At 43.0% G+C, this 23,110-nt stretch overlaps 1 protein-coding gene and 1 long non-coding RNA gene across 4 annotated transcripts in view; one reads left to right on the top strand and one right to left on the bottom strand.

The window, feature by feature from the left end:
- LOC144823075 (cannabinoid receptor 1-like) overlaps window positions 1–11,127 on the top strand; it is a 114,373-nt gene extending 103,246 nt beyond the window's left edge. For 2 of the 3 annotated variants that reach the window (XM_078681248.1, XM_078681247.1), the window contains exons 2-3: window positions 2,822–2,979; window positions 8,500–11,124. In XM_078681248.1, the coding sequence (XP_078537374.1) occupies window positions 8,562–9,629 (1,068 nt within the window). In that variant the 5' untranslated portion in view covers window positions 2,822–2,979; window positions 8,500–8,561 and the 3' untranslated portion in view covers window positions 9,630–11,124. Of the gene's footprint in view, window positions 1–2,821; window positions 2,980–8,499 lie in introns of all 3 variants that reach the window. The other variant, XM_078681249.1, reaches the window with a different exon arrangement.
- LOC144823076 (uncharacterized) overlaps window positions 1–22,003 on the bottom strand; it is a 359,545-nt gene extending 337,542 nt beyond the window's left edge. Inside the window, exons 1-2 of the long non-coding RNA XR_013608728.1 lie at window positions 21,849–22,003; window positions 3,533–3,631 (exon numbers count right to left, since the gene is read on the bottom strand). This is a non-coding gene — a long non-coding RNA (uncharacterized LOC144823076). The remainder of the gene's footprint in view (window positions 1–3,532; window positions 3,632–21,848) is intronic.
- Between the last annotated feature and the right edge of the window lie 1,107 nt (window positions 22,004–23,110).

Genomic DNA, 23,110 nt, shown 5'->3' with positions numbered 1-23,110 from the left:
AGGTGTCGCAAGAGTGAGGGTGAGGGTGGGGAGACAGCAGTGAGAGCGATAAGTTGAGCAGAAGTGTACACCAAAGAAGGGGCAGAGTGCATGGTCCCTGGTCCCGGCCCGTCGCGGACGGGCGCAGACGGGCTTAACTTCGTCGCGCCTTCGTCGCGCCCGCTGCGCTCGTCCGCTGCGCGGCCGGGATTGGGCAACCATAAAAAAGGGACACATGGGGAGGAGGATCAGGGGGCGTGGCAAGGGGGGAGGGGCCAAAGAACTGCAGCGCCGAGCCCAGACCCGCCCAAGATGGTGGAGCCGCCCGTCCCACTCCATGAGTCAGGCAAGGAGGGGGCGATGAGCGGAGGCGGTCTGGGTCGCGTGCAGGACAGGGGCAGCCAGGAAGGACTGGAGCGCTAGGTCCGGAGCGCTGAAGAGCTGCGCAGGTAGGCGGCTAAAACTTTCCAAAAGAAATGTCAGAGTGTTTTAAAAAAACAGCGTTGCTCCCGGAGACGCCTCGGGAGTTCTGGAGAGAGGCAGGATCTCAGCAATGCTACTACTCCTCCTCCTGTTCCAAGCATTAATGCTGCTCTATCAGAACATATCACAATCAAGTAGCTTAGGAGAGCTGCCTTTATGCCATGGGCATTTGTTTATGCCAGCTCCCATTATCTGAAATAGATGGTCACTGGGGTACTTTCATTTCCAAAAATGCCACAGAGTTAGATGATTAAGGTAGAAGTATTGTTAATAGTTGTGCTCTCATCAATTCATACCGTGATATTTTTTTTGTGTTTTCTGATGACGGACCAACCCAACCTATGTTGTATTTCCAGTGCAATGTGTTTGATTATTTCAGTTGCTACCACATTGCTGTGCTATACACGGCCCATTGCACTGCTGATCTTTGTCTGAAGAAAAATTAGTTCAGGGTGGTCTGCGAAAGGGCGATCTTTTGTTGCCAAGTAGTAGGCAGTGTCAGATACCCTGCATGTGCTCTTCATGTGTTTTGCATTACATTCTTGTACTTTCATCACCAATCTATTCTGCTTAGCTGTAAGAATGTCTTCAGCTGCCAAATGAGCAGCACTCACGTTATGCTCCGTAATCTTATTTGTGACCTGTTTCTGCCTAAAAAGCTTTTCTATCACCGGAAGGACCAACATTGCCATCCACATGCACTTGACTTATGCACATGCCCTGGGTATTATTGTGTACTGAAAGACCTGTTAATTTAGCCTGTTTCCACGAAGAACAACCTGACTTCAGATGCAACTATTTATATCCATCTTGAAAGTAATACTACTGATTAGTGGTCCAGCACTCAGGGTGTTTGGCAGTGTCTGTCTCTGGCACACATTGAAGTCCTTGTAAAGTTGAACAGTCCTTGGCAGACTCTTGCAGAGTTTTACTAGCTTCTTCGCTAGTTGGTTTCTCTGGACAAGCCTCCCCTGTAATACGCTGTTGCTTCAGTGATGGTAGGAAGTCACACATTGAAGATTGCAGAGACTTGCGCTTCAAAGCGGAAGCAGACAAGCCACTACTAGCCATGTTAAATTTAGAACTTCCTGCTTGAAGGCTGGACTGGTGTACCTGAAAAAGAAAATCATACTCCACTGGTTTTTGTTTCCAGGTGATAAGAATATTTAGCTTCTTATCTGCAACAAAATGTTTATAATTTACTCCAGTGATCAATTAAACATTGAAGTATCATCCGGCAAGCAGATGTTCCTCTTCATTTTGTGCTGCTCCTCAAAGGATCTCATTGTGCAGTTGAGTTTCTTACAAAATTCTTTCAACAGTTTTAGCACCCTGTCAATGGCAAGGGAAGCTAGTTAGTCTTGCTAGTAGTTTGGAGTCACTGCTAACTTACATCAACAGACTGAACTTTTTTTTTTGTTGCTCAGTTTACAGAGTGTAGCTTTTGAAGTACTTGTACAATTTTTACACAACACATAATTCTTTTAAAATATCTTTAATGAAGTTTCAGGGAGTAAACGGTGCATATGACCTCAAACATTTCAGGAGAAAACTATTCAGCGTTGCAAAACCATTGCAGCTAATTTTTTCAACTTTGAGGATAAAACCTAAATGGAAAGAATCCCAGAACTTATTTTATTTTTTTAGCAGTTTGCCAGTTATTTGACAATCTCCAGATGGCAGGTATAATCACATATCACAGTGCAGTTAATTGTTGCCACCTTAGGAACTGAGTTGATCATTTGCACAAGCATTTAGCAGTGTCGCTTTTACTCAGTTTTGTTTGTTTAATTGTTGAGGTAGGAATGATCAATTTAATGGTTTAAGAAAAAGCAGTCTGCTCAAACAATGTAACTTAATACACTGATACAAGATAAAAAATCTCAAGATCAAAAAGAAAGGGCATGTTCAATCTTTATTTTGTTAATTTTTGGCTGAGGAATGCCAGGCAGCTTTAGCTTTTTGTTTTATTGACCAAATTTGTAAGGATTTCCTGATCTTGAAGGCCCAAAATGTGTTGCCCGGTGCTCTAAAAGTCCATATGCCGATATTTGCAACCAGACTTGTCACACAATGGCACTCAAAACAAATGGACATGTATAGTTTCATAACTTCGCTCTAAATAAGTGCTTCCCAAACTGCGGATCACGACCGATATTTGCCAGTTCATCCTGCACACATCTTAGTAATTTAGTATTCCCATGTTTGGGGGGGGGGGGGGGACCATCCCCTCAGTGGTCTGGTTTGCACATGGTTTTATACAGTTTCCCGAGATGGTCTCTGACCGAACCCTCCAATTCTATTGTCCAGATCTCTGCAAAGGGCTAATGAAGCTGAGAGCCTCGTTTTATTTTTACAGGACATGCTGGTTATTCAGACACAACTCTATGAATAAATATTACTGAGGCTTTCTCCTGCATCGTACCTAGTTTGGAGGATTGCAAGTCTGGCGTTGCTGAGCCTTGGTGCAGGATGGAGCTGAGTCTCGGGCAGATTTTGGTGGAGTCGCAGTTTGAGGTGAGTGAGGACGGTGTACCACTGTCTGATCCTGGGGAGCTGGAAATCCGCTGCGCTGGAAATGGTCTGGGGTGCTTTGCTGAACCTAGCACTTGAATGAAGTTTGAATGAAATTTAATGTTGTCTTTAAATGGTCTTTATTGGCCACTCCATTGCAAAGAGCAGCAGAATAAGAAGGCTGTTGCTAATAGAGTTGTCTTTCTGCCTGGTTAAACTAAGGAAGCAGCATTTTAGTTTGACAATTGTCCTAATGCATTTCAACAAGAACATTGTACCATTATTTTTCACCACGAAACCCTTTGTTTGTATAAACTACAGAACTAAATTACACGGATCTACATACAGACTGGTAGTTAATGGTGTTAGAAACCAAAAAGCAACATCCAACACTTGAGGAGAAACAAAAAAAACAGGTAGCATCCTTTTCTTATTAAAATTATTCACCGACATTCAAACAAACAACAAAATAGGGGGTTATAAAATCTGTTTATATAAAAAAAGGCAAGAAATAAGGAACTGTAGTTGCCCTATCTCCTAAAACAGAAAACATTACCAAATGTTCATAGTCTTTCCAACCGCCTCCGTATAATGGATCAGTTCTTTACAGCATGGTAATGGGAGTACTTTTTTCCATCTCTGCATTGACCAGAACCTAAAATAACGACAAACAGGCTAAAATAGGTCACTGAAATTAGTACACAATGCACACAGTAGAGATGTGGAGTTTAACAGTATTTACTCAGTTTTACAAATGCAAAATTAGTCAGCACTGATCTGTATTGCAATAATTAAATTTATAAAATTCTACTACTGAAACTGGGAGCGTCCCATAGAACGAGTAGGGCTAAGTGCCAATATGTATAATCATCTATTCCTCTATAGCTTATCACAATTAATGGGGTGATATCACTTTGTATCTTTAACGATTTCATAAATTGCCAAAGCAAGATTGAACAGTGATTGCTATACATTAGTTTAATCGCAGTACACCAACCCCCACTGCTCACGAACAGCAGCTCACCATTCATGCAGTATGGGGTAGTGGACAATCACAGGTCCAACAATGACTCCCTTGTCCTGCATTATGTCTGATATGCAGTAGCTCTGGGAATGACAAACAATTAAACTGCAAACTCTGTTCACTTCTGACCACAGCCAGTGTGCTACATTGACAATTCACACCTGATTCCATCACTTAATGCCCACTTTTGTTCAAAAGTAGAAGGCCCTTGCTTCTGATAATTTATTTCTTTGCGATGGACTTTGAACAAACTCATTCGCAAATATAAAAGTTTCATCGCTCAAGTTCGCTACCTGCAAAATTTCACACTTCCTGTCTGCACCAACATTGTAAAGCATAGAGGTGATATGAGGCCCAGTCCCTCTCACCCTCATCCCCCCAACCCCATCCCTCTATGTAATCAGACGTTTTTGGTAAACCAGCTACTGCTGGCTTGGTGCTTAGCTAGGAAACCAACCATGGAGCCTGTTCTGTTGTGCTGGAGTTAGCAAGCGAGTAAAACCAAACCAATTATCTCTCCTCCAATTATCCCACCTTCAGAAAATACAGCATCCAAATCGTTAAGTTTAGGTGGATTTCACGTTCAGCAGGCTTTAAACTTGCTGGTGCCGTTGGGACTGGGACAGGATCAAGCAGACCGCTTTGGAAGAGGGGGGGGAGGAGAAATGATTCAATTGTGGCTGGATTACACTGCAGGCTCCATGCTCTTCGCTCACTGTAAAAGGTTAGACAAGGGTCCTGCTGGTGGCTGCCTGCTCTGGCTGTCTGACTTCAGTTTTTTAAGCAAGTGCTGGTCCGGTCGTCGGTGGTTCTTCTTACGATGTCCCCACTGCAATGGCTGGCACCACGACAATGTTGTTGCTCAAGTGTTGCAAAAAGAGAAGGGAAATCCACAGAGAAAAAGATCCTCTTTGAAGGATTTTCCTTCCGGCTACAATGCTCACCTGGCATGATGTCATGCTGTGACTTTTCCACTAGTGAGAAGTGAGCAAAATGAACATGTGCACATTGCTGTGCATGCTCTCCCTGCAGTCTGCAAAAAAAACGGACCGTCTGTGCTAGGCCATAAAACCGATCCCGATAGGCACCCGTTTTGAGGTCCCCGTTTAAAAACTGCTTATGGTCAGCACCGGCAGGACCTGGCCCACTTAAAGCTCTGACAGGCCGTAACTTTTATCAAAAGCCCACAGGCGCCGCTGCTGAGCGACTGCATTGCCGAATACCAAGGCAAAACAAACTGAAAGCAAAGAGGGGGAAAGAGTGTGTGTGCGCTTTTAAGTCTTCAAAAATGCTTATTATACAGAATATTGTGCTTTCTTTCACTTATTACCTCTACCAGTACTCCTTCATCTCCCTTTCCACTGCTTCTTTAACCCTCATGTGCTCTGCTTGTCGTATAATGCATTTTAACATTATATACCACCGTGATTGTCGGAAAATCTGGAGCTCACAAGCCCCAATCTGAATGACCAAGCTACACCCCACCTGTATTTCTCCGCGTGTCTTTCTTCTACCAGTATACAGACCGTTATTCATGCTTACATTCTCTCTTCGTCACGGTTTTTCTATGCCTCTTTTCCTCTTTCTCCTTTCCAACTTTGCTGCCATTCTCGCTTGTTCTCAGACAAGGTCTGATGATTCAAAAATAAGTTTCAGTCCCCCCAAAAAGAGTGCTGGTAGTACCCACTCAATTTGCGCACTTGAGGCCCGATTCATGAAGGTATTTACCTGTAGTAAAGAGTGCAGAGACTCCGTACATCTGGCAAATCTTCATACACCTGGCAAATCTTCATACTTGTGGCAGAATCTCTGCACTGAGAACCAAGGGTGTAGCTTGATCAGTAAGGGTTGGGGTGTGTGCTTCAGATTTTCCGATATTCAGTATCATATCATGTTTAAATATATTATGCCACCAGCAAGGTGCATCAGAGGGGCCGTTTGGACAGTGGAAAGGGAGAGGATAGCGGATTGATAGGAGGACTAATAGAACAAAATAATATGTAACATAACAAATATGTTTGAGGACTTTCAAAACAGAGAGGTAGTGTGGTTTTTTTTTTCTGTGTGTATGTACAAAATCTTGGTGAAATACGGCTGACTTCTCACAATACCGGTCTGAAAGTACCTCCACTCAAATATTTATCAGATAATACATTTATTAGGATGGTGTAACACCCCCTCTCCTAAAGCTACGCCCATGCTAAGGACTGTAGTACAGAGACTCCCTAACTTTACTATACCTAAGTAACTTAGTGAATGGAATCCTGAATATAGATCCACCTCTGAATCATCCATACTAATCTCTTGTCACCAATTAAAATTGATATAAAATGTTTTAGTGCAGATTGCCGACTTGTGGTATAAATGAGTAGCATCCATGAAATAAAGCTGAAGTGACTCCTCAGCTTTGCCTCATATCTACGGACCATTTTTGGGCCTGCTCCATCACTAAATTTCATGTTTTGCTTAATAGGTCTTTTGTTGGCGCTAGAAGAGGAAGTGGGCACGGGCAGTAGTGCTGGGAGCTTTGGCATTATGATTTGCGAACCTGTTTGGGTACTCCTACTGAAAATATGTGATGGGAGATTTCAAGTCCTTATCGGAGGGTAGACGCCCGCTGGGCAGTACAGGGATTTTTAAAAAATTTATTTTACAACCATTGCTTGCAAGTTGCTACACTGTTCGTAATGAACATAGCAAAAATACTACGTTCTGCTAGATCTACTACGACATAGACCAGGCACTGCAGTCCATAGCCTTTGTTGACATAAGACAATTACCATCTGAGGCACTGCAGTCCATAGTCTTTGTTGACATAAAAGACAATTACCATCTGATATAGATATAGATTTAGTGGCACCACTGGAAATACATTTCAAGACCACTGTCAACCATACACACTTAAAGCTAAATCTCACCGCTCCAAAGGTCATTTTAGGACCCTTAACACATACATCCACATCACACAAAACACAAACAATCACACTTTTGTAAGGAGGCCTTAGAAGCAAAAGGATTTTAGTTTCTGCTACTTTGCAGGTGTGTGTGTTTTTGGCTGGAATTGGATGCGTTCCTTTATCAAACTGGTTTGTGATTCAAGACGTGTTGAAAATTTAGATTTTTACATTCACAACTTTATGGCCCAAGACTCTGGGTCTAGGCTGATTGTTCCAAGATCACAAGACTTATTCTGGAGAACATAAAAGATATAGTTAAATGTTAATTCCAGTGAGCCTACTTGCAATCCGTCCATGTTTAGGGCGCACATGCTCCTTCGGAGCTTACTGATGAGGTCATCATTAAATTACTCTTGGGCCACACGATTAAAGAACAGGCTAGATACCTTCAGATTCTTGTATTTCTGTATATTGAGATGAATAACAAAAATGTTGTACAAATATGTAATAAACTGATGGATGAATTTGATTAAAAAAAAAGAAAATACTGGGCCTTTGGTGGGTTGCAGCATTTCCTACCTTCGTCCAAGAGGGCCAGATCAGTGAAAAAAATCATGCTCTTACCATGGGCTAAATTTGTATTCATTATCTCGAAATGCAAATAATTTACATAGTTATGTTTAAAAGATTGTATAAATCTGGCTCTCATGAGCCAGTGATGGACACTGTTGTGTCCTGCTGGACATGTTCTAGTGTCCCAGCAGGTATAAGTTTACCAGGCACATCCTTGAAGGTCAAGCACGTACATCACACACCCGTCAACCACAGGCAGTGAGTAGACCGAGTGACGTGGGCCTGCTAATAAAAGGGCCTGAGTGACGTGTTTGTGGCCAGTTCACTAAGCATCACCACAGTGTCTGCATCATCATTTCTATATGGGCTTAGGGTCTGCGATTTACGACACCTCCAGCCTCTTGATTTATGCACTGGGCCACTAGAATTATGCAGCAATGGAGAACCAAATTATGTTGCAATGGTGACTACATTATGCACCAAGTAAAGTCAAATTATACAACCGATCACCGTATATTTAGTGGCCGTGTTAGCTGACAGTTTTGACAATTTACAACATTATTGTCTGGGCAAACGTCTCATCCCATTAGTACCAATTTAACATCTGAATAGAGCAGTCAGCAGTTGAAGGGTAACCAGTTAACAATTGCAAAGGCACTGTCACTGTGCAGAACCACCTGTGGTCCTTTTTTGTAACATTTGTTCCATTCAGTTGGAAAAATTTGCTAGTTATGCAGCAGAAGGTGGATTTAGTGGCAAAGACAGTGAATCCATACCGTTGAAGAACACAACACAGTTGCAGAATCTCATAACCCCAGTGCGCCTGATTATGCACCAAATATTGCACACTACCAATCCACAGAAGTAACACAGTAGTATTTCAATGTAGAAACGTATATGTAAGCAACAAGATGTGATTTTATTAAATATTATTTTCCATTCACTTTCTCAGGGATTTGGTGTTTTCATTCAGGATGATTTAGCTATGATTTAGAAGATATTACTAATATTTTTTTTATTTTTTTCCAGCTCTGAATGTAAACTGTGAAGTGAAGGGACTGTGTAAGAGAACCCCTACCCCACAAAAGAGAATGGATGAATGGGGTATGGAAAATGCCACAGACTGCGCCTCAGGGATCAAGCACCTGGAATACTACATGGTGTTGACCACCACCTGGCAGAAAACCCTTCTCACTCTGCTAAGCTGCACTGTCGGATCCTTGTGTATTATAGAAAATTCTGTAGTGTTGTGTGTCATCCTCTCATCCTCCTACCTCAGGAGAAAGCCTTCTTACCTGTTCCTTGCCAGCGTGGCCCTGGCAGACCTCCTGGCCAGCATCTGCTTCACCTACAGCTTTGTGGATTTTCATGTTTTTGGAAGAGCGGGCTCGCCTAACGTCTTCCTACTGAAACTTTGCGGTGTCACTGCTTCTTTCACAGTGTCGCTTGGCAGCCTGCTGCTCACCGCCTTCGATCGCTACATCTGCCTACACAAGCCTTTTGCATACAAGTTCGTGGTCACGAAGAAACGAGCATTGGTGGCTCTCGCTGTGATGTGGTGTCTAGCTGTCCTTATAGCTTACTTGCCTTTAATGGGGTGGAATTGTTGTAGATTAAATTCTCGTTGTTCAGAACTCTTTCCCCTGATTGATAACCAGTACTTGACATTTTGGATCTCCCTGGTCATGTTACTGCTCGCTTTTATTGTCTATAGCTACAGCCACATCTTGTTGAAAGCCCACAAGCACGTTGTGTCCATGAACGACTACAGGCAGCAAGCCGGGCAGACGCCTCAGCAGGCCAAAATGCAAATAAACGTCCTGTTTGCAAAAACCTTAGTCCTGGTTCTCGCAGTAATCATGTTATGCTGGGCCCCGGTTTTGCTTCTTATGATGTACAGTTTGTTTGGTAACCTTACTGAAGGCATCAAGAGTGCATTTGCGTTCTGTAGCAACCTTTGTCTCTTGAGCTGCCTGATCAATCCCATTGTCTACTTACTGAGGAGCAGTGACTTGTGGCATAGGCTGAAGAAGGGCCTGTCGTGCCTCCGTATTCACCTTTGGATTCCAGGCTGTAACCGAGAAGGGGCCAATAATCAGAATAACTCTGAAGCTGGTATCGTTTCTGATTCGACCCCTTGTGCCCTGGAAGTACATTGATGGATTGTTCCTCTCAGAACTTTGTTCCGATGCACAATATCTCAGCAGTGTAGCCCGTCCCAAAAGAAAATGGGCACATATATGACTGACAACAGAAGAGAACCTAACAGTATGCTCCTGGTGACTTCCTTATTGTATTTGTGGCTCCAACTGCGCAGCTGTATACATACTTACATTTATAAACACAGTAGGTTTTGCATTTTTTTGAAGGTCAAATGACCAAATCGAATAATTGACTTACAAACGCCAGCTTGCATATGTGGGAAAACCTACTCTGAACAGCTCCCACTGATCTTCACCTCAGGTCAGCCCCTTTTGTCAATATTGACTTCTTGGTGGAATACTCGATATCCAATTAAGCGATTCTGATCGATCTCCTCCCCTCAACTGGAGATGATGAGGAGCCTCCTTTATTTATTTCACGTCAACTATCTGTTTGCGGAAAACACATTTGTCTGCATCTGGTGGTTAGTGACTGATACTATGTGACAGGACTGTCATTGACTATTTTGCCACAGTTGCTTTCGTATTGTTTGACTGCACTCCTTTTAATGCACTCTTCCCTTTTGTTGTTGGCATATGAATTGTAGTACATTTTGTGGACCTCATTCTAATATCTCTACACTTTTTTCCTCCACAATGGATGCTTCTCTCTTCACCTTCTCAGGCGATTTCCCCACCCCCTACCCATTCACTTTACTCCTCCCTATTCTTTCAGGCTAGACTTTTCTCTTACCTCATCCCCTTTCCATTTTATCTCCCCGGATTTATTTATCCCATATTTTGTCATTGCCAGTTATGTTCTCCATTGCTGCTGTCTCAGCTTGTTCACCCTCTGCTCTCCTAACCTTCCCAAAGTTCCCCTGTATCCCAAACAGATGGCAGAGGATCAGAAGAACGCCACTGGGGCCATACCGCAATGGTTGCATGTTTGCATGTTTATGCCATACTAGCTGGTCTAGAGTTATAGGTATCATACCATTGTTACATTTTATAGATTTTCTTGAGTCCGCAGAGTTTGGTTTTCTGACCCCCTGGCTTTAATGACTCCATCAGTGTGCTAACCCAAGTCAGATAGCTTGCCAATCACCAAAGCAGCCAGCCACCCAGTGAAGGCTGATAGCCTTCCAGCAGCCCTCAGTTATGCCTGTCCCCATTATAGCCAGACAAGAAGATCGTCACTCGCTCATTGCTCTTTGTATACAGTTTTTATAAGATTATTTGGAAGCTTGTTGAAGACTTTCCGAATAAAATTTAAAAAAAAATGCGTGGTATCGTGGCCTTTCAGCTATTTTCATTGCATTACAGTGTCCTTTTGAAAAGGCAACAAAATGAAACACACAATTATCAACCGTCTAAAAACTCTTTGGTTTTATAATAATGATTACACTTGAAATGATAAACTTCTGTGATTAAATACCACAAATATATTCGCATAAGTTTGATTACCGTATTCGCAGGAAGAGAACAATACGAAAAGAATGTGCACTTGATTTTATTATACATATTCACTTTTGATTCCCTTCTCACACAGAGAAAGAAGATCTCTTGTGCAAATGCAAATTTTTTTTTCTCTACATAAGAAATGTCTCTCTCATGGAGAATCCCCTTCCCACAATGGAAAGGGATTCATACCAGACCGTGTTTGGTGTAAAAATCTGACACTTTCTATGATGGAAAGGGGAAGGAGAGGAGTTTGGGAATGCTTACAAACGTATGGTTGTGGATTTTCACACCCATTTTTCTATACCTCGAGTTGGATTTAGTGGTCCAGAGTACTCAGCACCTGGTGTTTCAAAGGATTCTGGAACATATGTTTGTATGCCCTCTAGAAATTCAGCCTTCTCAAAATCATGTTCTTGTTTCTGGCAAGAATATGCAGGAATGTAAGGAACACTTTAACAGCTTTAACAGTGTTTTGGTCAAATTTCAGGATGGGGTCTTCCATTGAAAGAAGAGAGAAAAAGGTTAGAGAAAGTATCAATTCAAAGCAAGGTTTAGTTGCTTTATCACTGAGTCCCCAAACACCAGAGAGTTGAACGCAACTACTCCTGATCATAGGTTTGAGGGGACATTACACCACATTGTAAAGGATGTTGGCAGCATCATTGTGAACATGTGTAAACGGCACACAAAAGTAACGAAGTGTGAATGAGAGAGCATAAATATCTAAAAGCAAAGGATCATAGATTCTGGGTGGAGTTTACCCAGTGAACCACTCACTGTGAATTAAGTTTTCCAGTGGTCAAAGAGATGGAGATAGTGAGGAGATGTTGGAAAGAGATTGCATTGACATAGGGTTTTCTGGCGAAAGGTGATTCGATAAAGGAGTTTAGAAACATATTTGGTATTATGATCGGTTAGAGAGTGGGTGTGAAAGGTTTGTCGGGCATGAGCAAGTTTAGAGAAGAGCTAGAAAGGTAGTTGGCACTGCAAGAGAAGCTGTTTGAAAAATCTGTTTTGACTGGGGTTGCTACCATCAAAAAGTGGTTGGAATGTCGCACTGAAGAAATCGCCAAGGCATTGCCAAGATGAACTGAAAATTGAGATTTGATTACCAATGGCAAGGAATGAGTAACATTTTGGAAAAGATTGTCAGAGGGTACTTTAAACAAAATTCCTCCCAGTAAAAGGAATGCTTATAGTTGGAGAAAATGTAGGCGTTTTTAAAAGGTAATGGTGTTAAAGAGAAATGTGTCTCATTACATCAAACTGTGAAGAATGGAGTTGTTACAGATTGACTTCATAGTTGACTAGTGTGAATATTTTGCAGACTTCTGAGTCTCTGGGGCTCGACACACTGGTTGGTCTATCATGTTAGCCTTTTATTTGACAAGGGGATAGCTGCTCTAGGTAGCAACTTTGCATGCCACCACTTAAACAATGATTAAGTGCACCCAGAAGGATGTCCCAGAAGAGGAAGCCAAGGACATATGAAACCTTCTGGCTAGGTAGTGAAATACTGGACTTGAATAATCAGCCTAACACACTATAACCATTAATTTAAATGTCAAGGTAGCTCTTCAAGGAATCTAGAGTCACATAACACAAAGGAGAACAAAATGTTCCTGAGGGGAAATGGGTGAAAAGTAGAGACTATAAGCTGGCTGGGGAGGTTGCCTCATACAAAGGTAAGCAGTTTTGCTGTTCACTTGTAGTACTGATACAGCTACAACTACACATCACTCTGCCTGGTTTGGTCCAGGTCACTCCTATTTGGTGTCGTACCAGAATATCATTCTCGAGCTGATGTGCCAGAACTTTGTTTTGCTGTTAGATTATCATCTGACATAAATGTGTTGTCCAAATATTGTCGTAAAGCATAGCTCCATTGGAGTTAATAGAAAATCTACACCCAATAGGACAATATTTTTGGAAAGAATATTTCAGAAACGATTGTATGGCAACCTATATTTCTGTATGTAATATTCTGAGATACAAAAATTCCCAGAATACCTTCTTACATAAATAATAGGAACGCTACACCCAGTGGTGCAATATTTTTGTGAATTTATGATGCGATATTTATGCAAGAACTCTATTTCTGACAATCATTTTCTGACAGTCTTCTTATTTGAGTCTTTCGTAGGACAAAGATCATGTTCCTTAGAACAGACTCACAGGAGGCAAAAAAAAAATGACATGCCTCAGATCTCGGGCTCTTCGGTGGTTCGAAAAATAATGTAGAGTGAAATGATGTGGGGTAATAACAATACGAACAAGGGACAAATCAGTTTAGGCTGGGCTTACTCTATTATCTTTGTCAATTACAGCTTCACGAGAGAAGAATAAAAAAAATCACTAACCGTTTCACAGATTAGTTCATTATTTTAAATTCCATTTAGGGTATTTTTAATCAAGATTTATATTCTTCAGTTGCTTATATTTTGGTGAAGATTTATATTGGACAATTTGCTATGGTAATGTCTAGATTACAGAAGAAAGCTCCGTTATGCGATTTGAAAATTCCTCTACACATGTCAACAAACTAACACAGCAGATCCTCATAGTTTAGTTAAAAGCAAACAAGTATTGACAAATACCATTGCACCAGATTTGTATTCTAAATGTTTGCCTGTAATACACACAGTGAGGCAACAGATGGCAGGATTACTCCAGGCATCTTAAATTATAGAAGCTATTTTAGGTCACGAGAAAGTCGTGATGTAAAGCTAGTAGCGCTATGTGTAACCATCCCAAACATGCTGTCCCAGGGGCGTAGCTAGAGCTTGTGGCGCCCCGGGCTACCCCTCAGATTGCCGCACCCTGGAGGGGTGGTGGGGGTTGCTGGTGAAAAAGGTCGGTGAGCACTTGAAAGATGTCCAAGTCTCCGAGGAGAGACACGTAGTATTGCTGCTAACGGTTTCCTCGATCATGCAAGTTACATGCACATACATGACACGGTCAAAGACTAGACAGTTGAATACAACGGTGACTGGCAGTACAAAAGGGAACACACAGACTGTATGATCTATCTGGCTCAGAAAACCCACATGTGACATCCATCAGAAAGCTGTGTGAACAATTACCCCTCAGCACAAAGCAAACATGCACATACATGACACTGTTCAGGGATCCATCATCTACAGCTGACATTAAATGACCACACATCATAGTCCCCTATTAAAGCAGTGGGGACCTGCACAAACGTGATGTGCTCTGGGGACCCAAAACCAACTTAACAGTGTTGAAGCCTGTGTTTCTTTACCTTTCACGTCAATCTGCATGCAGGCACATGCTTGCATGCCAAGCTGACGCTTTTTTAAATGTACTGATCCAAGATGGATCGGTACATGTTACAAAACATAGAAATAGTACGGTAAAAGTGCTTTGTGTTGTTGGGGGGTGTGGGGCAGGAGATGGGGATGACATGACAGGAGCACCCAAGGGTGAACAACGCATGGGCTGGAGGGGCTGAAGAAGACACCGAGAAAGCAACGCAATCGGGTACCGGGGAAGGGGTGGGGTGTGAATTTGGGAAGATGGGACAGGAGCATGGAGGGGCTGGTGCCCGGAAAAGCACCCGCCACCACCTGAGAGCCATGCCGACTGCCACTGGTGGGTAGTGAAACAATAGACCGAGAGAGATGGACACGGAGGCAGAGCTGGAAAATGCATGCACTCTGATCAAGTGCTGCTAATCTAGAAAGAAAAAAGTAGATCCATAAAAGTGAGAAGCAGAAGGACACATGTAATTTAGCTATTTGCCCCATAGGAAGGACAAACGTGATATGGAGTGGTGGAAAGAAATCAAGCAAATGAGAGTGACTGTGAAAGCAACAAATGGTAAGCAATGGGAGGAGTATGGGAGGGGCAGGTAGACAATATCCCTTTTGCAAACAGACATTTCCTCTGGCTGTTAGGCTTCGACCTAAAAACGGTATTCTACAACCAGCTTTGCATTTTGGAAACCAACTGGTTAACTTGTGTATCACCACTAATTCATTAGGCTTCCTCCAAATGCCGAGAGCGGATATGGTGACCACGTCCCTAAATAGGAGCGCTGTGCAGCAGTCATGCTACCATTCTCTTAATAGTTTACTCCTATTACCTGAAATTTACCTCCGCTCCAGCCAAGGCCATAAGTGAAGGGAACTATAGTCATCACTGAATGGTATCAGTGCAGCTCCTTTGCCAGTACTATTAACCCTTGTATTAAACCTTAATATCAACATGCCTAAACACAGTCATGCAGAACAGAGGTAAATCAATATCAGTTTGTTGTAAATGGTAAATGAAGATGTCACACAGGGTGTCAAGACGGTAAGGAGTTTATTTAAGTAGAGCGCTGAAAGACCCGACCAACAGGACCGGGATCAAACGGGCAATAATAACCGTTAGCATGGAACACTGGCCACGTCAAGGAAACGGGCAGCTCGAGCGCAGCACGAGATGCATGCTGAGGACAGGGGAGAATATAACACATCTCCTTTCCTTAAACAGTGGAAAGGGAAAGCACCTTACAGTAAATTAAGCAAAACACAGCAGAATACAAAAATGAATATATTGCTTATAACACATAGTTTTTAGTTAAAGAGCAAAAGAAACAAATAGATCAAGACCATGTAAATAGCATTGTAAATAGCACTGCTCAGAATATAAGCTTTCCAAGTAACATAAAGCTATGTAACCCCACTCCCTTCCTTGGATGAGCAACATTTACACAAAATCTTTTAAGTAAGCAGGAGTAACTCTTTTGCGGGTTGGTCTGCAAACCTCTTCAGCAATAACCTCTTTGGTGACAGGCACATGGGTGGTTGGCTTGGTCTTTTTCTGGTAAAGCGCTACTCTGCGCAGATTCCAGGTTTGCCCATTCTGCAGCCTAACGTAATTACCAGCCACGGACTTCACCTGGTAAGGTCCTCTAAACTTGTTAAACATACTCTGATTCCCGCCAGGTTTTACCTTTACCAAATCCCCTTCAGCTATGTTACTGGGGGCACAATTCCTTGACTTACAGTGACTACCGTTCTCTACTTTCCCATGTAGCTAAGTGGGAATCAACTTCGTACCCGCAGGCCTCCCTCTCATGAGTTCAAAAGGTGTGACAGACATGTTATTATGAACAGGTGTACGGTATGCCCATAACATTTCTTTGATCTCCCTCTGCACAGACCGACCAGCGGCCAAAGCAAGTTGCATAGTGCCTTTTACAAGTCTGTTCACCCTCTCGCACAATCCGTTCCCTTGAGGGTTGTAGAGTGACGTGCGCAGATGCTTTAAACCCAAAAACACAAAATAATTCTCCATGATTGCCGAGGTAAGTTGTGTGCCATTATCTGTTAAAACTACCGAAGGGATCCCTTCACGCCTAAATATCTCATCTAGAACCTTAACTGTGGATTCAGCAGTGATGCTCTTCATAAAGGCCACCTCCACCCACCTTGAGGTCGAGTCCACTAATACCAGAGCAAACCTCTCTGAATCCAGCAGGTCATGAAAAGGTCCTATGAAGTCAACACAGACTTTCTGCCACGCACCATCATCCGAGACGATCTGTCCCGTAGTACCCTTGCTGGCACGAACCTGTAGCCTCTTTTCCGACTCTTTACATGACTGACATTGCTCCACCCAACTCTTCACCTGTGCATCAACTCCCGGCCACCAGAAGTCAGCCTTAACACGTTTGCCAGTAAGGGTCTGTCCTAGGTGGCCCTCATGCGCCAACGCAATGATACGGGGTCTAAGGGAAACAGGTGGTATGTATTTCTCACCCCGCACAAGGATGAACTCAGTCAGCAAAGAAATTTCATCCTGTAACTGCACGTAAGGTCTGAGTGCGGGTGAGACCGTACTTTGCCTAGATACACCCTCCTTGCACATCTTGATCAAACTCTCCATCACAAGATCCTTTTTCATTTCCTGCATCCATTCCGCCTTGGATATGGAAGAAGGCAAGTCACTCTCTAGATCATCTAAAAACGCGACCACACTCTGTCACCAACTCTCTAGGTAGTACTTTAGTGTCAGGCAACCTCGACAAGCAATCAGCAACACTGTTGCACCAACCAGGTAGATACTCCACATTGCACGTAAACTCTTGGACGCTGACGGCTAACCTCCCTGAGCAATTCCTAATACCCCCAGGGGCCAAAACTTTCAATAGTGGCTTGTGGTCCGTTCTGAGTGTGAATGTGATCCCCCACAGGTACACCCGGAAGTACCGAGTGGCCCATGCAGCCGCCAATGCTTCACGCTCTATGACCGAGTAGTTCCTTTCAGTCTCGGTCAAGGAACTCGAAGCAAACGCAACAGTGTTCTGCCTACCATCACCTTTTTGTGTAAGAACAGCTCCAATCCCAACCGAGCTGGCGTCTACAGTGAGAATGGTGTGAAATGACTGTACAAAACTTGAGAGGATGTTAGCATCCACAATATTTTGTTTGATCATTAAAAAAGCGTTCCTTTGGTCAGCTTCCCATGTAAAACCTTTTCCTTTTCTCATGATGGCACGCAAGGGTTCTACCTTTTCTGCAAAATTTTTAACAAACTTAGCATAGTACTCTACCATGCCCATGAAGGATCTTAGCTTGTCTTTGTCATCAGGTTCAGCCACGTTGCATATTGCGCTTACTAGATCCTTCTTTGGCTGAATCCCCAGGCTAGACACATGATACCCCAAATAGTCTACCTCCCCAACAGCGAAAACACATTTCTCCTTGCGCAAAGTCATTCCAGCCCTTGAAAGAGCAGTGAGAACTTTATCAAGAATTGCATTATGGTCATCAACATCTAAACCATAAATCAGGATATCGTCCTGAAAAAATACCACTCTTTTAATGTTTTTCAGGACGTCAGTGATGATTCTTTGAAATGCGCTTGCCGCAGAGCAAAGGCCGAAGGGAAGTCTTTTGAATTGGTATGTTCCTTCCGGGGTGATAAATGATGTGAACTGCTTTGAGTCCGGGTGAAGTTTCACCTGGTGGTATGCACTGCGAAGATCCAACTTTGAAAAAACCTTGCCTCCACCCAAACTTAGAACAATTTCATTTATATTGGGGAGTGGAAAATTGTCCATTATCACAGCCCTGTTAAGACTTCGCATGTCTACACAAAAACGCAAAGAATTGTCCGGTTTCTGTGTGATAACTACAGGACTTAACCATTGTGTGGCCTCCACAGGTTCTATTATGTTATCATCCAATAACTGCTTGATAATTTTCCTGACTTCATCTCTGGCGGACAAAGGTATTTTCCTCGCAATGTGTTTTACAGGTGCAACACCCCTCTTTACTTTGATAATATGTTGATAGCCAACAGCTTCCCCCAATTTTTCACTGAAGATATTCTCATGCCTTTTAAGAATAGCTTCTAAGTCTCCATGAACACTACTACACTCGTTGTCACTATCTATACACATCACGGGTGGGTCTGCTCTCTGGTTCACCCTTATGTTTAACTCGTACTGATGTAACCATCCCAATATAGCTGGGCCGTGTGGTGATACATAAACCTTCCCTTGAGTAATTCTTCCTTTAAACTTGATGGTGGTCTCAAAGAACCCAAGGACACCTATGCTGACCCCTTGATAACCTCTCAAGGTGATGTCGGATTCGACAAGAGTCGACTCTCTGCAAGAGGAGTTAAACAAGCTCTTTGGAATAATTGTGTACAATGACCCAGTATCCACCATCAAATTTATTACACACCCATTTAATTCAAAGTCTGCTTTTGGGCGAGACAAAATAACACCTTCCATCAATTCCTGGCTCCCTGCAGAAATCATCATTACCTCCGCCTCATCATCAGTGGTTTCACTCTCTACTATGGCAACCTTTTTTGAACTATTTGTTCTACACATACGTGCATAATGTCCTTTCTTCCCACACTTCAAACAATCTCTGGACAAGGCTGTACAATTCTTTGAGTCAGCCAAGTGAAAAGGGCTACCACACCTGTTGCATGAGCGTGTGACTTGTCTGAATTTGTTTGGCTGCCCACCCCTATTAAACGAGGTTGTAGCCTTCCCCCCTCTATTTGTCTGTCTCCCTTGTAGTAGGTTAACGCTCTCTGAACTATCTGTTAGCAGGACTGCAACATCTTGCCCGCTGGCGTGCCCATGTTGTATTCTTTTAAGTTCCTTCATACATCTGTCGCTCTCTTCAGCAACCTTAGCAATAGTAATTGCCTCTGTGAGAGTGGGGTTCTTAGCTGCCCATAACTTTTCTTGTGTTTTTTTGCTAAGACACTGCACAATCAACTGATCACGGATCATCTCATCCTGAATATTGCCAAACTGGCACTTCACAGAAAGCTCCCTCAACCTGGACACAAATTCATCAATTGTCTCATTTTCTCTCTGGGGAGCAGTATAAAACTTATGTCTGCGCATTACAACATTTTCTTGTTTAGCAAATCTAGTGTACAATCTAAATAAAGCATCCTTATATACATCATCAATATCTAAGGGGGGATTCGGTAAATATTTGAAAATTCTTTGCCCCTCCTTCCCTAAGGCACCTAGTAACAAGGCCTTTTTCCTGATGGCAGAAAACTTTGTGCCATCTAGGGCTATGATGTAATTTTCAAATGCTTCACACCAATCATCCCATTCCATGGATGGCTCACCTGGAGCACTTAAGAAAGGGATAGGGGCTTGGATGGTATTGCTCACATTCATGGCTAAACTCAGGTTATAGCAAGATAAACAATTTACACATTAAATGGTATAAGTTACCCCGATAAAAGTGTGTGTGCCACTGCAGTTTTGATCGGTAATGTGTATGACACACTGTATTTTAAAGTGAGTGTGTCACTGTTGCTTGTATTTGTCACTGTTGTCTGGTTTTCATGTGATCCTTCTTATAAGTGTGTGTGTCACTGCTGTTTCAATCTGCAAATGTATGACACACTGTATTTTAAAGTGAGTGTGTCACTGTTGCCTGTATTTTGCAAATGTCATTCTAAAATAGCTGTCTGTGCTGGTTCAAAATGCACTTCACTTCGAGTGCGCTACCTTTTTAATTTTCTAAAATTATCCTCTACTTCCTTGAGCGCGTTGCCCTTTTAAACGGTCTTTCTCAGTGGTGGGGCTCACCAATGCTGCTTTTTGCTTCAGCAAGTGATTTCCCTTTTTAACCACGACGACACTGGGGCGCTGTTGCTCGCGTTGACGGGCTAAGAGCTTACAGTTACTGGTGCTCCGTCACGCTTCACTCAAGGCTGGATTCTTCCCCGGTGAGTTACTTTCCACATACCTTTGGATTAGGCTTACGGTATTTTCAACCCTCAGAGCGATTCCTCTTACTGGATCGCAGGGATTCTTCTCCGGTCGGGTCTTCCGCTAATTTTCCTTCCTTTGCATGGATGTCCGTCGTCGGTTGCCTTCTCCCTTCTTCGTTCCCCGTCACAAGTCGCCAAAATGTTGTAAATGGTAAATGAAGATGTCACACAGGGTGTCAAGACGGTAAGGAGTTTATTTAAGTAGAGCGCTGAAAGACCCGACCAACAGGACCGGGATCAAACGGGCAATAATAACCGTTAGCATGGAACACTGGCCACGTCAAGGAAACGGGCAGCTCGAGCGCAGCACGAGATGCATGCTGAGGACAGGGGAGAATATAACACAGTTGTTACAACTTTTTTAAAAATATATATATATCCAAATTGAGATGACCCATTAAAAAGGTATCTTAAAACTTTGAAGGTATCCAACTTGGAGAAGATGGATGTCTAGCTATGTGTTTGTACTTGTGTAGTTACGGTGTATTAAATAATCGTTCTTACCAATGGTGGTTTTTCTTGGTTTCGATACTGTTCTGATTGATTACATGTATTTTATGTTTTACGGAAGCAGCTATTTATTGAGTTTCATCAATAAATAATTTTTTACACATGACTTAAGAGCGTGTGGGTGGTTGACATGCAAAGGAGCGAGAAACTCCGTATGTATCAATATTATTGAGGGGCTGGATGTCAGTTAAACTTCTAGCACGGCTGAGAGTATGAAGTGGATTCAGTGCAATTGATAATTCGTTATAACTTTGGACTGGCTCTTGACCCCCCCCCCCCCCCGCACTACTGTTCAGTCCCTTTAAATTCGCCAGTGTGATGTCTGATATGAAAGGTAGGGTGACCGTAACGTTTTAGTTTCAGTTTCACATAGTTGATGCTTATGGGCAATCAATGATCATTTCCTTTGACTGAATGCACTGTAATGCTAGTGATGGCCAAAAAGTGTGCAATGCAACTTCAGCTGCTTCTTTATTTTTTGGTAAAATGAAGCCATCGTAACAAAGAAACTTTGCCAAACTAATTAGTCTGCATTGCACTCTGGGTCATGAAAAAATATTTTAAAACACCTGCTATAGAGGGAAAAATAAATCAGGAAACAATTGCTTTCTGTATACAATGCACCCATAAGATCAATATTTTGCTTCGTGAATCAGTGTGCATTTGCGATGTACAGTTGCCTCATACATTGAAATGCAGGCATTCCATTGGAGAGAACGATGCTCCAAACAGTATGGGGAGTGGGGGGATACTGCTGTCACTATGTACTGTTAAAACAATCGGTAAGCCGCTGCAGGCCCTCTGGTCAGTCTGAGACTATGAACTCAGGCAGAGCATTGAATGTGCAGACAGATTCATCTTGAAGGAATCTGGTGATGTGGTGCAATCATTGTCCGTCCACCTGAATGATTACAATCATTGTAATCATTCAGGTGGACGGACCAGATGGTGGGACGGGCGGTTCTTTATTTCATTCTTCTCTCTCACCTGCTGAATTTATTAGTTGCATGCCACTGCCGCCCGGCGCCCGCAGCCACAGACAGTAAAAAAGCAACAGGCTGGCTGTGGGCTGCAGCAGGGCCAGGCACGACGCTCAACAACTTGAATGATAGTGGTCAGTGGTCTGTCTCTCCACGCACTTCTTCTCCGACAGCAGGACGACGGGAGGGGCGATGAGCGCGCAGCGCGTAACGCGCCATCACGCTGGCTACGGTGCGGTGAGGGCTGGCCCAACGGTCCTTACAGGGCCGTCATTGGTTGCGCTCGTGCGCACGCTGATTGACGGCCCTGAGAGGACTAGTGTAGTGTGTGCGCACTCGAGGCTGGGAAGTGGCGGTGCCCCCAACAATGGTTGGTGACGTCGGTCGAACCGATTATTTAATTCCAGGCTGCATCATGTATTCAATTTTATTTCAAGCGCTGCCACAGTCACAGGGGCTTATATTTTGTTTTGAGTATTTTTATGCGTTTCCTCGGGCGGTAAGCAGAGCACGCATGGCGTGAGCAGAAAAGAAGCAAGCAGTGCTGCGGGCCCTCATTTCCAAGGAGTAGGAATCACTGTGTCTCCGCTGATCCCTACACCGGAGCTTCAAAGGCAGGGCCACCGCGGCCGCAATGGGCCTCGGCTCGGCCTCCAGTGAGTGACCGTCAGTAGTGACAGTGTGAGTGTCGGGCCGGCCCGCGCGGCCGCCTCAAAGGTGCTGCCTGGGGTGGACTGCCCCTCCCTGCCCCGCCCTAGCTATGCTAGTGTGCTGTCCATCGTTTGGTTGATGGGTGACATTAGCACAGGACAACAGACAGTTAAAGCTACCTGCAGCCATACGTTTAAAGCAACATCCCCAGTGTAAAAAACATCATTAAAATATATATGGAACGTGAGCTTATAGGTCGGATCCGAACCAATAATTGCGTTGTATTTTAGTTTGCCATTTGGTGGTATTCAGAACTGCAAACTACATATTTTTTAAACTATAAGCACTTAAGCTTTCTAGCGTACCATCTTATTTGTCTTGTTGCTAAATTGCAAAGTGTTATTTGATAAGGTTCCTTACATCTTAAGAGCACAGCTTTAATAATATTGAATTAACAACCAATTATTAATTAATAATAATTTAGTTTACACATTTAACACTATAACATCTCAAAAATTAATAAATACAAAATAATCAAAACATGTAATATAATTAAATTAATCCCACCCTATTCTCCTATAAACCCACAACACGCTACAGAACTAAATACGCAAAATT

Source organism: Lissotriton helveticus, chromosome 3_1, assembly GCF_964261635.1.
Source record: "Lissotriton helveticus chromosome 3_1, aLisHel1.1, whole genome shotgun sequence".
Taxonomy (NCBI): domain Eukaryota; kingdom Metazoa; phylum Chordata; class Amphibia; order Caudata; family Salamandridae; genus Lissotriton; species Lissotriton helveticus.
The sequence above is the reverse complement of the archived record's forward strand: the minus strand, read 5'-3'. Positions and strand labels throughout refer to the sequence as shown.